Here is a 15,708-nt window from a genome sequence, read left to right as displayed (position 1 = left end):
TTGCTTATTACAACAGCAAATTGGAAAAAAAATGAAATATACAGCTGTGAAAAACTGGCTAATAAACTGTGGTTATTACATACTATTAAATTAAGTAAGTCCACATGAACTGATAAAAAGCTGTCCAAGATATGTTATTACAATAAGTAGAATAAGACTGTATTTTCATTTTAAAGAGAGGAATAGCTATGCAGTCTCATGCGTAGGAAATTTCTGGAAGGCTACACAGGAAACCATTGCCAATATTACCCCAGGGATTAGGACTGCCAGGTCTAAGAGAGAAGCAATGCTTTTATTTATTTTTTACTTTATACCCTTTCACAGTGTTTGAGTAAACTTTTTTTTTGGTATAATTTGTAACTTAAAGTAGTTGTTTTTTTTTTTTGAGAGGGTATCTCTCATATTTATTGATCAAATGGTTGTTAACAACAATAAAATTCTGTATAGGGGAGTCAATGCTCAATGTACAATTATTAATTCACCCCCAGCCTAATTCTCATAAGTCTCCAATCTTCTGAAGCATAACGAAACTTAAAGTAGTTTTAAGCACCAAAAGTAATTTCATATTATCTTTCTTTTAAAGAAACACTGTACATAATCATATTTGGGGTTCTTAGAAGTCCTATTTTGTTTAAAACAGGCATTTCAGAAAGAAATTTGTCTGAAGAATTTCATTGCTGTTTTGTCTCATAACTACTGACATTTTTCCTTTAAAAAAGGGAAACAGGGCCTTGTTAGGTAATTTTGGTATCTAGTTGCTAACAAGAATACAATTTACCCATTCATTTCTCTTTCTGAATCTTTTTCGGGCCAATTACCCTCTCCTGTCAGTTCTCTAGATACTATTATCTTACATCTCCCAAGTGTGACTGTTCATTCCAACCTCTTCACTGATTTCCATTGGATATTTAAAGCAATTGCTACTGTAATTAAGACAGTCCCCTACTTCCAGGGAAATACTAAGGAAAAAAATAAAATAACTATTTCTCCTCAAAGATGATAGGATAAAAATGAAATTAGTAAAAGGGAGGACTGTGAATCAAACCATCTTTTCTCCATGCCTGGCCCATGCTGTCATTTTAGAAGCTGACATTTCTGAAATTTCTGACACATTCCAGAAACTTACTTTTCATTTAGAACCATCAGATTGTGTTGAATGAATATAAATCACTCCTGCAGATAAAGTTGGAGGCAACGAAGTGGCCTGTAGGGCCTATGAATAGTGAGTGATAACGTTTTCCGTGACATGAGTAGGGCTCTCGTAGATGAATTGTTGGCCTCTGTAACCTGTACAGAAGAAATATGTTTGGGATTATTAAAAAGAAAATAAGAACTGCAGGTGGTCTCTCTGAATCATGAGGCCTAGTTTCTGGTTCTGGGCCAGTAGTAGACACAGAACAGCAGACACACTGCCAAGGGGAATGCCAAAAGGCAGAGTGCTTTGGGTTGTCTCTGCTGGGAAGGTGGGGAAGGGAAGAAAGACATCAGAAGCACCTATCTTTCCATCCTAGTCGTCCCACCAACCCCCTGCCACCACCCCGTCTTCCTTCCTTTCCCCAGCTATTCTTTCATCATCAAGGGTGGGTTAAATTGTTTCTTGTTGGATGTACTCATGGGATCGGCTACCTCTCCATTACATTTACTGCTGGGCCCTGGAGCCATGAGAAAGAGCTAAATTGTAATAAAAAGCTTTCGTGGCTAGAGGGCAAAGATAGTGGAGCCAGTCTGACATAGAGAAGCAAGAGGGAAATTTCCCACCAAATTCTACTGCCAGGATGAAGGAGGGAAGAGACCGCTCCTAACCCCCAACTGTGTGGATCTCAACTCCTTCACATGTCCCTCTCTTCACATGAGTCTGTTTCCTCATCTTTATTTGCACACACTGTCAATATAATACCATTTGGCAGATAACAGTTCTTTAATGGTTTTGCCTCTGTGTCATCTCCCCCTCTACAGAGGTAAGCTTCTAAAAGGCCTCGGTTGAGTTTGTCCTTGTAGCAAACACTGCACTAGACATCCACATGCTCATTTGACCAAATCAATAATTAAAGAAACATTTTCACCCATTTCTTGATGCTCTTGGCCTGCAGCTATAATGTCTGCCAATCCAGAAGTTTCTTTAATCCCCTGCTTCCCTGGGACAAATGGAATCTAGAGTTGGCTTAGACTTCTGTCCTTGATAGGCCCAACTTCCGTGTCTAGAGACATACTGTCAAAAATAAAATTTGTCAGATGGAAAAAGTCTGATGTATTTGTGTGTGAATATGGGTGTTTCAGTGAGGGTTTGAGCTTACTGTGTGACCTAAGAATATATGTTCCTCATGTGATTATAGAAGCAGAAAATCAAAAATGGTGACAAATCAGTTAGAAGTGAGAGGTGGATATTCTAAGTTAATTTTTTTCTTCATGTCCAATTTTCTAGGAAAATATAAAAAATAAAAAATATGTCTTCCTCTATTGATTTAAGTTTATTATCCCATACTAAATACTTAATATATTTTAGGATTTTTTTCCAAAGATATCTATTCTGATTAATTGACTATTATTGTCAACCAGCACTATTTTAATTTCATCACTATGGCTTTATAATACATTTAAATATATGGCAAAGTGAGTCTTGTCTCACTGATTTTTTTTCAAAACAAAATTGAATATTCTCGTTGCTTTATATTTTCCTTTAGAATCATTTTTTTTCAAATTCCAAAAAAATTTGAATGGAATTTTTTTCTCACTAGTTATTGCTGGTGTTAAGGGAAATCAATTTAATATCAAATTTTTTTCATTGACTTGATGTATTTATATTGGCTTACTATCTTTTCAATCATATGATTTTCTTCCTAATAGTAAGATAAATAATAAAAAACAGAAATTTTATTTCTATTTTTATCTTAATGCACCAACCAGAGGCTATTACCAAGCATCCTTTTATACTGATTTTACTGTGAAAACCTGTATTAGTTTATTGTGAAGTATGATACAAATCATCAACTTAATAAAGATATTCCATCTCATTTTGAGAAAGTCATCACCTTTTTTCATATTGTAACTTGTTTTCCATGAAGTGATATTGTATCTCAATGGACAACTTTTAAATATATATTATCATACTTTTCTTAATTTCCTATTAATATGGAAAAATGTACCTATTAATAGAATAGTGTGTAGTTTATATGTGAAAATGTGATGTGTGTGTCTGCAAACATTATACTGACTTGACAATTTTAAACAAATCACAACTAAAGCAATCAGATCCTAAAGTCTCTCTTTTTTAAATTACCTTATTGACTGTGTCTTTGATTTCTTTTATGTATTTTGATTTATAGTGATTTATTTTATGTTAATTTTCATAACTTTCTTTTCCCAGAAAAAAAATTGCCGTTTCTTTAAGGTTTAAAAGTTTATTAGCATGGATGTGTACCCTTTTATGGCTTTAAAAACTTCTATCTAATATATCCTCTCTGGCAGAGGAAGACAATGTGGATGCTTGCCTACCTTTGAATGGAATGGAAAAAATAAAGAAAGAAAATGTCTCTCCCAAGATGCCAAACCTCATATCCACCCTCAGGCAGATTTGGTGCCACAATTCATTCTACCAGTATATTCTAAAAATCTAGTTAGAGTAGGTCAGGGGCAGTATTGCCCCCCAAGGCATCTAGCAGAAATGAAAGTAAGTCTTCAAAGGAACACCCTTTAAATTTGGGCCTCAAAGAATTTCTCAGATAAATTTCCTAGGAACTTCAGGCTCACAATGAGAAATGAGAAAAAGAAAATCACAAGACGCACAAAGAAACACACCATCATGAACAATACCTTTCCAAGACAACAGATTTGGGAGTAACCAAACACATAGCATTTTGAATATTAAAGAAATAAAAATGAATACTGACAGTATGTCTAGGGAGAAAGAAACTGTCAACATTAATCATGCAGACTTGAAAAATAGGATGTTTACAAATGAAGAATAAAATAATTTAAACTTAAAACCAAAAGATAAACATCACAGTAAACACAGATGTAGGGAGAATGCTGAAGTGAAAGATAAATCAGAAGAAATTACATAGAATGTAGCATGAAGAGACAGAGATGGTAAATATTAGAAAGAGAAGAAGACACACAAAGATAGAATGAGAATATCTACTCTATCTCTAATTAGAGTTCCATGAAGACAGAATAGAGAGAATGGCGAGAACTGTCTGAGAAATTTCTAAAAATACTGACCAAAAAGAGCCTTTAGCTTCAAAAAACTCAAGTCAAAGAAGGTAAACAAAAAGAAACTCAAATGCCAAGATCACCTTGTAAAACTGCAGAACACCAAAGGTAAAGAGGAAAAAAGAAAAGAAAACAGAAGCATCCAGATATAAAAGAAAAATTACCTGCAAAGGAGCTGCAATCAAATTAAGAGCTGATTCCTTAACAGCATCAGTAAAAGCTAACTACATCGAAGTGACATCTTTAAAATCCTGAGACAAAGTATGTAAAACCCATTACTATGTACAAAGAGCTCTCTTTCACAAATGAGGGTGAAATAAAGAGATTTTTAAAAAACAAAAACTGAGAGAGTTCACCTTCAATAGAGTTTCATTAAGGAATTTCAGAAGATACTGTGGGAAGAGAAGAATGACTGGAGAGATGTGCAATCCACCGAGGAAGCTGAGGATGATGTAAGCTTCATTGGCTGTATTAAAACAAAACCAAAGTAGGTGCTGGGCAGCAAAAGCAGAGAGAATCAGAGTTAAAGAATTCTAAGTTTCTAATCTTATTCAGGAGGATCAAGATATTAACTTTTGACTTTAATATGGATACTTACATTTATGGACAATCCCTAAAAATAGAAATAAACTGTGTTACTCCCAAACGAGTAAAGGAGAAGTGGTTTAATAAAGAAGGTGGCAACAATTTTAACAATTTTGAAAAGAAAGAAATTTGAATCAACAGAACAAATAAAAAGTAGAAAATCAACTTTAAGGTTAAAGGCAATTCTAGATGTAAAGATGTGCACAGCATATTGTTAAACGGTATCAGTACAGCAGGAAACCAGTGACGTAACTTCAATATGAAGCAATAGTTGTCAGAACTAAAAGGAGAAACTGGCAAATTTACAATTATTAGAAGTGATTTTCAACACACTTCTCTCAATGACTGATCAAGCAGACAAAAAGTTCATAAGGATACAGTTGATTAGAACCAAATTCTAATGGATTATTCTAATAGACTTATTAAAGTCTTAATTCAACATCTGCAAAATTCCTCGCAAGCATACATGTAACACTGATTATGTACGAAGTCATTCACATATCTTAAAGTATCATACAGATCACATTCTCTTATTCAACACAAGTGAGTTAGGATTTGTTTTAAAAATGCATTTTATTAGAAGCAGCATGTAATTAGATATTATTTTTGGACCCAATATGACAATATATGTCTTTAACAAAGAAGTTAACCTGTTAATATATGCTGCTATTGTTATCATCAACTTCTAGGGTCTTGACCCCCACCCAAAACTTTAGACTAAAATCTGCTGTGCCCACTTCACACCTGTGAGGATCACTATCAGAAAAAATAAAATAAGTGTTAGTGAGAATGTGGGGAAATTAAAACCTTTGTTCATTGCTAGTGGATGAAAAATGATGCATCCTTTGTGGGAAATGATATGATGGTTCCTCAGAAATGTAAACATAGCATTACCAAATTATGCAGCAATTCCACTCCTGCGTATATGCCCCAAAGAAATGAAAGCAGGGACTTGAAGAGATATCGGTACACCTATGTTCATTGCAGCCTTATTCACAGTAGCCAGGTTAGAAGCAACCCTAGTTGGTTCTATCAATGGATGAATGCGTGAACAAAAGTGGTATATACATACAGTGGAATATTGTGTGATGTTGAAAAGGAAGGAATTCTGACACATGCTACAACAAGGATGAACCTATAACACATCTTGCTAAGTAACATAAGCCAGGCCTAAAAGGACAAATACTGAATGTTTCCACTTATATGAGGTACCTAGAATAGTCAAATTCATGGAGCCAGAGAATGACGGTTTCTAGGAACTGGGTGGGGCTGGGGAAATTAAGCATTAGTGAAGGGTTAGTGTTTAATGGGTATAGAGTTTCAGTTTGGGACGATAAAAAAAGTTCTGGAGTTGGATGTGATGATGGTTGTAGGACAGTCTGAATGTACTTAATGCCAGAGAACTGTACATTAAAAATAGATTAAAATGGTAAATTTATGTTGTGTATATTTTATCACAACAATGACAACCTGCTGTCCCTATACCTAAGAATAGTCTGCCACTGTGTATCTGTCTATCCATCTATATCTATCTATCTATCTATCTATCTATCTGTCTATCTAATTACCAATCTTAATACTTTGAGAGAAGTCACCCCTTTTATCCCTTTCTAATGCTGCTCTTTCTACAGCATAGAGGTCAACATAAAACTATTATCTAGGACTAACTTATGTTTGTGTAGAGCTTTATATTTGAAGGAAGGCTTTTATGTTTCCTGGCCCATTTAATCCCTGAGACAGCCTTATAAGGTAAGTAGTATTACTCCCTTTTAATTGACAGAAGAAAGTGAAGCCTGCAAGATTAAGTTGTCCAAGTCCACAGGGCTATTAAGGACACAAGGGTTCAAATACTTATTTTCTGACTAAGTCCATTGATCTCCCAACATACAGAAATAGTTGTCAACTTACTATGAACTTTACATTTAAAATACCAAAAACAAAGTGCTGTGCTTGTTAAACTGAATAAAGAAAAGAAAGATAACATCATTACCTTCTCAGTGACCAAGGAATAATGACTACACTCAACTGATGCTCTGAATCACATTAACATATTTGTGGCTTTTTCCAGTGTTCTATTTCCAAAACTTGGTCACGTTTAAACTCTGGCTGGCTGTTTGTGTATTTGGACTTGAGTATCTAAAAGTACCTTTGAATTTGGGGGTTGGGGGAGCTTTCCCTTCAAACTCATGGTTTTAGGTTACAGCTATTCAAATTTGAACCTAAATTCTCAAAAATTTTTCTCTGACTCCAATAAAAACAAGTAGCCAGGTTATTCTTTCATTGTTATGCAAGAACTGTTTCATTTGGGGTCTTAAATTTCCTTTTTTATTGCTCTTCTTGAAGCGGATGGCTAATGCAAATGAGAGAAACCTGGCAAGGCGCCATCCTTGCCCTTAGTAATTTTATGAGTCCTGGAGAACAAATGACTGGATCAGTGCAACTTCTGGGTGCTCAGCACACAGCTAGCATGCCTTTTCTTTTGAAGCCTGTCGCATAAGTCAACTCAGATCCCAAACTCTCCTGCCTCACAGTACTGACCCAGCAGCTTTCTCTGTCTCTGGGAAAATGTTGTGCTTCGTGGAAGAGGGGTGGCATTGCTCTGAACAAACCTCCCTGAATTTATTAACTGATGACATAAATAACACTCCCAAGGCAATATGCAGTTTCTCCTTGTGGGATTCAGTGAAAGAAGGAGAGATTTCACACTCCTCGATCCTTCCCTCTGTGTGGTACCTGTAAAGTCTACGCTGACAGGTTAAACATTGAACGTTCAAAGAGATGGCCTCTCTAATTCCTCTTGTAAATTGTTCCAGCTACTGTGACGTGTAAACAGTGGGTAATCTCCTCACCATTGCATTTACTGCACAGATTCTGAAGTCAGATCTTCCACCTCATATATATGAAAATGTCTGGAAGTGCGCAATTCACTTTGAAATCCTCACAGCATTTTGGGACTCTTTTGTCTTGTGTTTTGCTATAAAGTTCATAATCCAGAGTTCTCTGAGTAGAGAGTAGTGGAAAAAATGAAGCACTTTTATGAAAAATAACTCACACCTATCATTTGAGCAACACCAGGGGAACTTTTCCCTCGTATTTATCTGGTTGATTGCTTACACACCATAGCTTCCATTTACAAAACACCTACTCTGTCCCAGAAACTGGACCTCACAGGCATTACATTATTTAAGCCATACCATAGACCTATGTGGTAGGTACCAACATTCTGATTTTACAAAACACTAAACAAAACAAGATAACCGTGAAATGTAAAGAGGTTAAGTGGGCACATAGCAAATAAATAACTTATGTTGTACAATACTTTTTTCTGTGTAGAATTGTGCAAACCTACATCAAACCAATGATCAAATAGATCATTATCTTACCCTTTACAATCTCAAAAAATTTTCAGATTCAGTTTGAGCTAATAGAGCTTGCCAGCCCCTATTAGTGCCGTATACACCTTAATATTCTCTTCTGTCAACAGAGGGGAGCACCAACTTTCATATTATTTCATGCATTTCAGATATATTATCTTTTCCCCTCAGCATTCTCTTCTGCATGATTTAAACAAATAATAATAACAGGCAAACTCTTGCTAACATTCTTCCAAAAATTATATGTGCCAATGCCTCCATCACTTTGCTTTCAACTTCAAAATTTAGTAGAATATGAGAAAATCAAATAAAGAGTGAAAGCAGGCATTGATTATTTGTAATTGTGAAAATATAGCAAAAACAAAGTCAGCAGCACATAAAAATGAAAAGCAGCTCCATGCTGTAAATGAAGCAAACTTCTATTTTTAATGCTGCTTAAAAGATGAGGAAGAATATTATGAGGTCAAGGCTGTTCTTAGAACCTTGTTTTCCTTTTTTTTTGAAAATGGTAAAGATATTTTATTATGGCATTTATATAATTTCAACAAAATCTTCTGCAATCCATTTAACATAAAATGAGTAAATATTGAGCATCTACTTTGAGAATTTGAGAATATACCTATGTATAAGAAATAGCTCCAATCCTGAAGAGCTTATAATTTAAGGCCATGAGAGAAGATAAACACAGCAATAAAATAAATCACACAGTATGTATTAGGTGCTCTTCTCACCCTTCCTTCTGCTTCTTTAGCAAGACCTGAGAATTTGTTCTCTGAAATACATCTTGACTCTGTCCTCCTCTTCAGAGAAGCTGGGTTTTGAATTTCAGAAATAGCCTAATTTTCTGCTTCAAAGATTAGAATCTATTTTCCTTCCATCTATTGTCTGGCTATTGTGATTAATTCTTAAATCTGGATTGCAGTGCTGAAAGACACTCCAATATGACCCACTTTAAGATGTATCCTTATGTTCCTCTTATCCTAGAGTCATCAGAAACCGGGCCTTCTCTTGTGATCCACACCACTGTCCCATTTGGAGGTACATACTTGGAACACAGCACTGACGATGTGCAAGAGCTAATCTTCCAACAGCTGGAAAATATTTTGCCAGGTTTGCCTCAGCCCATTGCTACCAAATGCCAGAAATGGAGACATTCCCAGGTAATCAGAGGATCCAGCAGTATGAACACAATTTTCTTAACCAGAACTAAGTTAACAGAACTCCTTTTTCTCGTCCTTTGCCACTCTCTAGGAAAAGAAATGAGTGATGTGATATTTTAAGCAAATATGTGTTTGCCTAATGTGTAGGTGTAAACTTCTGAGAGTTATCCTGTTATTCCTCAATAGGAGGTGTGTATAATTTCACCCAATGTAATGTTTAAATTTTAGCATCTCAGGACACACACCCTGAAAATCTGGGGTTTCCTATGCAGACAAGACAGGGCATGTATCAAAATGCAGCTGTTTCTCTGGGGTTTTTCTAACTCAGTAGTGTGGTTATATAGAAACCACTATAACCTCCCAAATTTCTGCAGTATGTCAAATTAACCTTGTAAGTGTATTTTATTACCACAATTTTCACTTCATTAAGTTCCCACTTTTTGGTTTTTACTGCAGCCAGCAGAGCCCTTTGGGAGAGAAAGATGAATACCTGCATAAATCAACTAGTTGAGGTGTTTTCAGAGTTAGATAAACCTACTGATTTCTCTGTTAGTTCAAACTAAAAGCTTGTTAAGTAAATATTGACTTCTCTGAAAATTTCTGCATATTCCAACAGAAGTTTGTGAGTGTTACTAGTGAGTCTTTTGATCTGTAAACTCAATTGTGGAGTCATTTAGGGACAATGGAGCAAAGGGCAGAGGAGAAAAACAGTGAGTTATCTATTTTTTTCCTAAGATTTTTGAGCCCATTGATTAACTGATTTATCAGCACTATTGGTTATCTAAGCTATAAAGCCTTTAGAAAAAGTGGTGTTGTGAGAAATCACAGCATAGTTTGTCTATTTTAAAGGGCTTTCCGAAATCAGAGGAAATGGTAACTTACTTCCTAAAATAGCATGTTTACCCATGTCTTCTCAAGTTAAATTATACAGTGAACCTTTGGGGAAAATATTTACTTAAACATATCATGGTCACTTTAGAAGATTTCACTTTTCCCTTTTAAAAACACTGAAAAATCTTCATGGCTAATGTCGTTAAATATTTAACTCAATTTAAGGTTGGCTTGAAAAAGAAGACAGGGAAATTATCTTGTTGATAGAATTTGAAGCTAGATATAATACACGGCAGGTCACACAGCAATTCATAAATATTCCCTTAAAAGAAACAATATAGTTTGTAGGTTTCTTCTTGTGACTTCCTCAGAATAACCTAAGAGACTGAAAGGATGGATTAAAAATCTATGCATTTCTTAAAATAATGCATTAATAGAAATAGATTTGACCTAACCACAAAATGACCTATTCAAAGTTGTGCAATATCACAAAATTTAATAAAAAAATCTTTGAACACAAAGTACATCCAAACCCTAGCAATGATTTTTATTGCAATTTGGATGTCCTCTCTTGAAATTATCCCAGTACATTTACAGCATAGTCATGAAATCTACATTGGCTGCAAAGCCTAAAAGGCTTTCAAACTTAGAAGTTTGCTCTTTCCACTATTCATGTCCTTCTCACAGTACCTTGAGCATCATTGTACAGAACATAGCATTGTCATTATGGCAGAGATCTTACCTACATTGTGAGATAGATAGCTAGGTGAATCCCACCACCTTAGAAAAAAGGAGTATTTACCCAAAGATTCAGAGATGTAATTGGATTTAACTAGTTTTCAGTTATCATCCCCAAGAGATATCTCCAATGCTTTTAAAAGGTCCATCCTAACCTCTGAAATTTGACTTGAAGGTATGCACCCTTCTTCCTTTGCCATCCCAGGACGTGTGATCTACCTTCTGTGAGCTCATAGATGTTTGTGTATGAATGTGGCCTAATAGAGTGCTTAACCTGAAGGGAAAGATGGTATAGAAGAAATAGGGACCAAAAAAAAAGAGGAACAGCTAGCTGACTTTGAAGTTTCCCTCATCTCTAAATAGAGGTATGGTCCCTTGCAGGGAAAATCCCACCTGTGTTTTCCTCCAGCCTGGGCCTCACTCTGTGCTCATCTTCTTTTCCTCCTCCCCCTGTCCTGCACCGCCTAAACCATCTCCCACCCTTCAAACTCCACCCCCTTCTTTTCTTCCCTCTTTGACAAATATTAGAGCCCTAAAGCCCTCATTTTATGAAATCCTAGCTAAAGCACAGACCTGGGTGACCCAGGGTGGTGTGGATTCCCCATCCTAGACCCCTCAGGCTCAACTCTTTATTTCCATTCATTTATTTTTCTTCCTTTTTCTCTTCCGCTGTGATCCTGACCCTGTATCTTGGTACCCAGTGCCCGGGGAGGGAGGAAGAAGAGGAAGAAAGGGAGAGCAGGGATGAGCGCTCACGAGCACCCGTAGTGTGGCAGGACCGAAGCTGGGCAACTCAAAAATGTGATCTCATTTCATACCAAAAGTAGCCTTATAAGGTTGCTAGTTTTAACCTACTATAGTGGCGAGAAAAACACAGCCTCAAAAACACAAAATAAGTTCTCTGAGGTCCCAAGCCTAGTAATGACAAAAACTGTCCACCGGCCTCTCAAGCCCCTCCCTCTTCCCTACTGACCCTCCCCTTCCTATGACCACTGCAACAAACTACAACAAGTTGGTTGCATAAAACAAAGTACACTTATTTTCTTACAGTTCTGGAAGTCAGAAATTCAAGATAGTTCTTTCTGGGCTCAAAGTGTCTGCAGGACTGTGTTTCTTTCTGTAGGCTCTAGAAGAGAATCCATTTTCTTGCCTCTTAAATTTTTTAGAAGCTGCCCACATTCCTCGGCTTGGAGGCCCTTCCTCCATCTTCCAGAGCCAGCACCAGAGGGTCAAGCCCTTCTCCTATTGAATCAGTCTAACCTTTTCTTCTTCCCTCTTCCTTTAAAGACCCTTGTGATTATATTGGGCCCACCTGGGTAATCTCAAATAGTGTTCCCAATGCAGATTCAAGGGATTAGCAGCATTAATTCAAGCTGCAACCTTAATTCTGCCTTGGCATATAACAACATTTATAGGTTCTAGGAATTCAGATGTGCTTTATTTCTGCCTACCTGTTCCCCCAGGATTCTGTGGTAGTTTCCTTTAGGAGGCAGCACCTCCTACTCCCCTCATAAAACCTCTGGGGAGAGCATCAGCCCTTTAAGGCTCAAGGTGCTAAGGAGGCAGCTGCTGTCTGAAAGATAAAGGGGGAATTTTGTATGGTGCACTTGCTTGATTTTGTTGTCCCATGTGCAGTGCTGCCTCTAACGTCACATCTCCACACTTGCTGCAGGGAGACGAAGGGTTGTTCATCTGTTTGTTTGGGTGCTCATTTATTCAGTAAGCATTTAACCAAAGCCTGCACCCTGCCTACACTCTGCTCATGGAAACCTAGAGACTAATACTTGCTAAAGGCCTTCTCCTAAGAGAGTAAATTTAATTTTTTGTCTTGAGTAAGATAATGGTGCATTCTTGAGGGTGCTGTTCTTAGAGGAGGAAACAGGCAGATGAAGAAAAAAGGCGTGTCTGAGACTCCGGAGTTGCTCTGTGCCTCCCATTATGGGTTTCAATAAACAGTTGAGTAGGTGGTTCAGACAAACTTAGCAAAGCAATGGCAGATTGTTTGCGGTTCTCAGTTCCTCCCTTCTGCAGCTATTTACCCTCCATAATTTAAATGTTTACCTAGTTAATATAATTTGATGCGTAGGCTGTGACGCATCAAATCAAGGTTCTGAGACAAGTATGATGTATTTTTTCAGCAGAGAGTAATAACTGAAAATGTCTTTCTTGTTACCTTGACAGGGGACATTTAATCAATTGGTAACCCTATTACTCTCGCCATTGTTATTTGCTATGCTTTCTTTTGTTCCAAGGTTTATCACAATGCACTATGGTGCATGTCTGGTCCACTTGTAAATTTAACTCCGATTTTCCCCCGTGTTCCTTCCTGCAAATGTCAGCAGCCCCATCCCCCACCTTATTTAACACATTCATGTATTACTTTGTTTTTTAAAAATAACTGAATGTATTTTCAAATACCAAGGAGAATAGAAGAGGAATCTAGAGGGAGGGAGAAAAGGGAGGTGGTGAATGAATACATCGGTATCTTCGGCAAAATGAATGGATTCAGACTAAACTATTAAGCTTTTGAAGTTAAAGAATTAAAAAATTGGTTCTTTTCTAGTTACGTTTCTTTACTTGGTCTTTCACACTGAAATGGTGCCTTCTTTCTCCCCAGTGATAGTCTTCTCACATTTTTTAAGGAGAAGGATCATGAACTATTTAAGAATCTGTTAAAAAGCTATGAACCTGAAATTTCTCATCATTTCAAAATATACATGTGCACATAAACACAAAAATTCCATACAATTATGAGAATTTATAAGCAACCAAAAGTCCTCCCATGAGTTCACGTTAAGAGTGCCCACTGTAAATGTGTTGCTACCTGAGTAAGGGAAGAGCCCCTCACAGTTTGGCTTGTGTTGTGGCCAAAGAAACAAAATTCAGCAATCAAAAGGAATTTAAAATAATTAGAATCTTTACTGGTATGTTTTATAAAACTTTAAAAAATATCCAAAATTCATCATTCTTCGCAGTATTTTTTGAAGTCTCTTCTCATTCCCTGTATATCCCACTTCTGGAAGATCCCTCAGATCTTCTCTTTGCACCTAAACTCATTAATTGCCCACAAAATTTTCCCTGATCATCAGCCATCTGGGCTTGTCTCCTTTTCTATCTTTCCTCTCTTCAGCCTCTCATTCACGTTCATCACTTTGAACTCTATATTCTTTTTTTTCTCTCTTAGACAAGTAAATCTTTGCCCTTTTCAATGCAAATTCCCCCCCTCCGGTTCCCTCGGATTGCCACCGACCAATTACCCTAGTTGGCAGAGCACTACAGAGAGGAGTTAGGAGGAGTTAAAAAAGAAAAAGAGGAAACGTGCAACAGCCTGAGGCCGGATTTTTCCTTTGAGGTTTGTGTTGGTGGTGGAGCCATGTGTACACTGAAGAGTCTGAGGCCACCCATGTACTTATTCCCTCCTGAGGTTAATTTCTGGTGAGTGAGTGTGTCTAATTCCAGTATTAGATGGTCAGTAATTTTTTTTCTTTTGTCTTTCTTACCCATTTTCTATGTTATTATCTTTATTTTCTTTCTTTAGGTGGGTTAGAAAGCAGTGACTGATCGTATGACTATACCAAAATTGCAAATCTGAAAGATTGTCCCCTTCAAAGTAGTCAGTCACCTTGACAAACTGTGCCATTGTTTCAACAAGGCAGGGCATCTCTTTCAGAGCCTCGCGCTTACTCTTCAGCATGTCATCAGTTGCATCAGGTCTTTGAAATTTGAGCTTGAATTTGATGTTTTAGAAACAAAGTCATTTGGACTTAAATCTTTTTAATAAGGTAGATGGTCAATCTTCACAATTTACTTCAATGTTTTTATACACGTAACTAAAGAAATATAGCTGGGTGTGTTTATCCATTTTTATGTGGCTAGTGAGCTGATTCTAAAAACAGTTTTAAAGCTGGTACCCCTTAAAGACACTGGCCAGTGCATGACTACAAATTTAAACATTTGTCCTTCTGTGATAAGTACTTTGAAAGACAACAGTCAGTTGTGTTTATCAGTTAAAGTAGATTAGGCATGTTGTTTTCATAGTTTATTTCCACAGTAAAAATCATGCTTTTTGGGTCATTCTGCCAGTAGTCCTATGACTTTTCTCACATATTTGTTCCTTATAATCCTTAGATTTTAAATAATGTGACATGATAATGATCTTGGACTTTGGAGTCAGACAGACTTAGGTTCAACCTCAGCCTTTGAGCAAGCTAGACTGCAACTCCAAGCCTCCAGGGCCCCATCTATAAATGATAACCAAACCTACCTCACGGGATTGTGGCTAGAATGAAATGAGAGAACACAGTAGAAAACATTTACTACAGACACTGGTACAAAGCAAGTTCTCACTAAATATTACTAAATAGGGGCAGCAAGAGCCAATGGGGAGGAGGCGGGATGAGGGACGCTCATGGTCACTTCTCAGTAGCTTAGCGCTCTGCGTCCCCTGCTCTTTTTCTGTTCACCTCTCTTCATGACCACAGGCTTTCCCCCTTTTTCTTTGCTCTTATTCCTTCTGTTCTAGGGTTTCATTCTTTTTTCTTTTTCACACATACAAATAGTTCTGGACAGTGATATTTCCAAAGGACTCATTCAACTCCAGGGTCCATGACACTCAGACATCCTCTAGGGACTGCTAAACATCAGAAACAGGTGAGGAAAAAGGGGTGGATCTCTGTGGATGCACAGAATGCATGTCAGTTGTTTGTTTGTTTTTTAACAATTTTTCAGTTTCTTGCCATTCATTCCTAATGAACTTGCATGTTTTCCACTATTTGATAATTTAACACATTTATTCCATGAATCAACATTTA

The 15,708-nt window shown here is 36.9% G+C and overlaps 1 protein-coding gene across 8 annotated transcripts in view; it reads left to right on the top strand.

Moving 5' to 3' along the window:
• Nucleotides 1-15,708, top strand: part of RNLS (renalase, FAD dependent amine oxidase) — a 296,831-nt gene that overhangs the window by 263,749 nt on the left and 17,374 nt on the right. For 6 of the 8 annotated variants that reach the window (XR_012133248.1, XR_005057122.2, XR_012133249.1 and 3 more), the window contains one exon: nucleotides 9,153-9,328. Coding sequence is in view for 4 of the 8 variants with exons in the window: in XM_037002828.2 (XP_036858723.1) it covers nucleotides 9,153-9,328 (176 nt within the window). In the remaining 4 variants the exon portion in view is untranslated. Of the gene's footprint in view, nucleotides 1-9,152; nucleotides 9,329-15,456; nucleotides 15,548-15,708 lie in introns of those variants that run through there. The other 2 variants (XR_012133250.1, XM_037002826.2) reach the window with 2 other exon arrangements.

The sequence above is a fragment of the Manis javanica genome, chromosome 7 (assembly GCF_040802235.1).
Source record: "Manis javanica isolate MJ-LG chromosome 7, MJ_LKY, whole genome shotgun sequence".
NCBI classification, from domain to species: domain Eukaryota; kingdom Metazoa; phylum Chordata; class Mammalia; order Pholidota; family Manidae; genus Manis; species Manis javanica.
The sequence above is the reverse complement of the archived record's forward strand: the minus strand, read 5'-3'. Positions and strand labels throughout refer to the sequence as shown.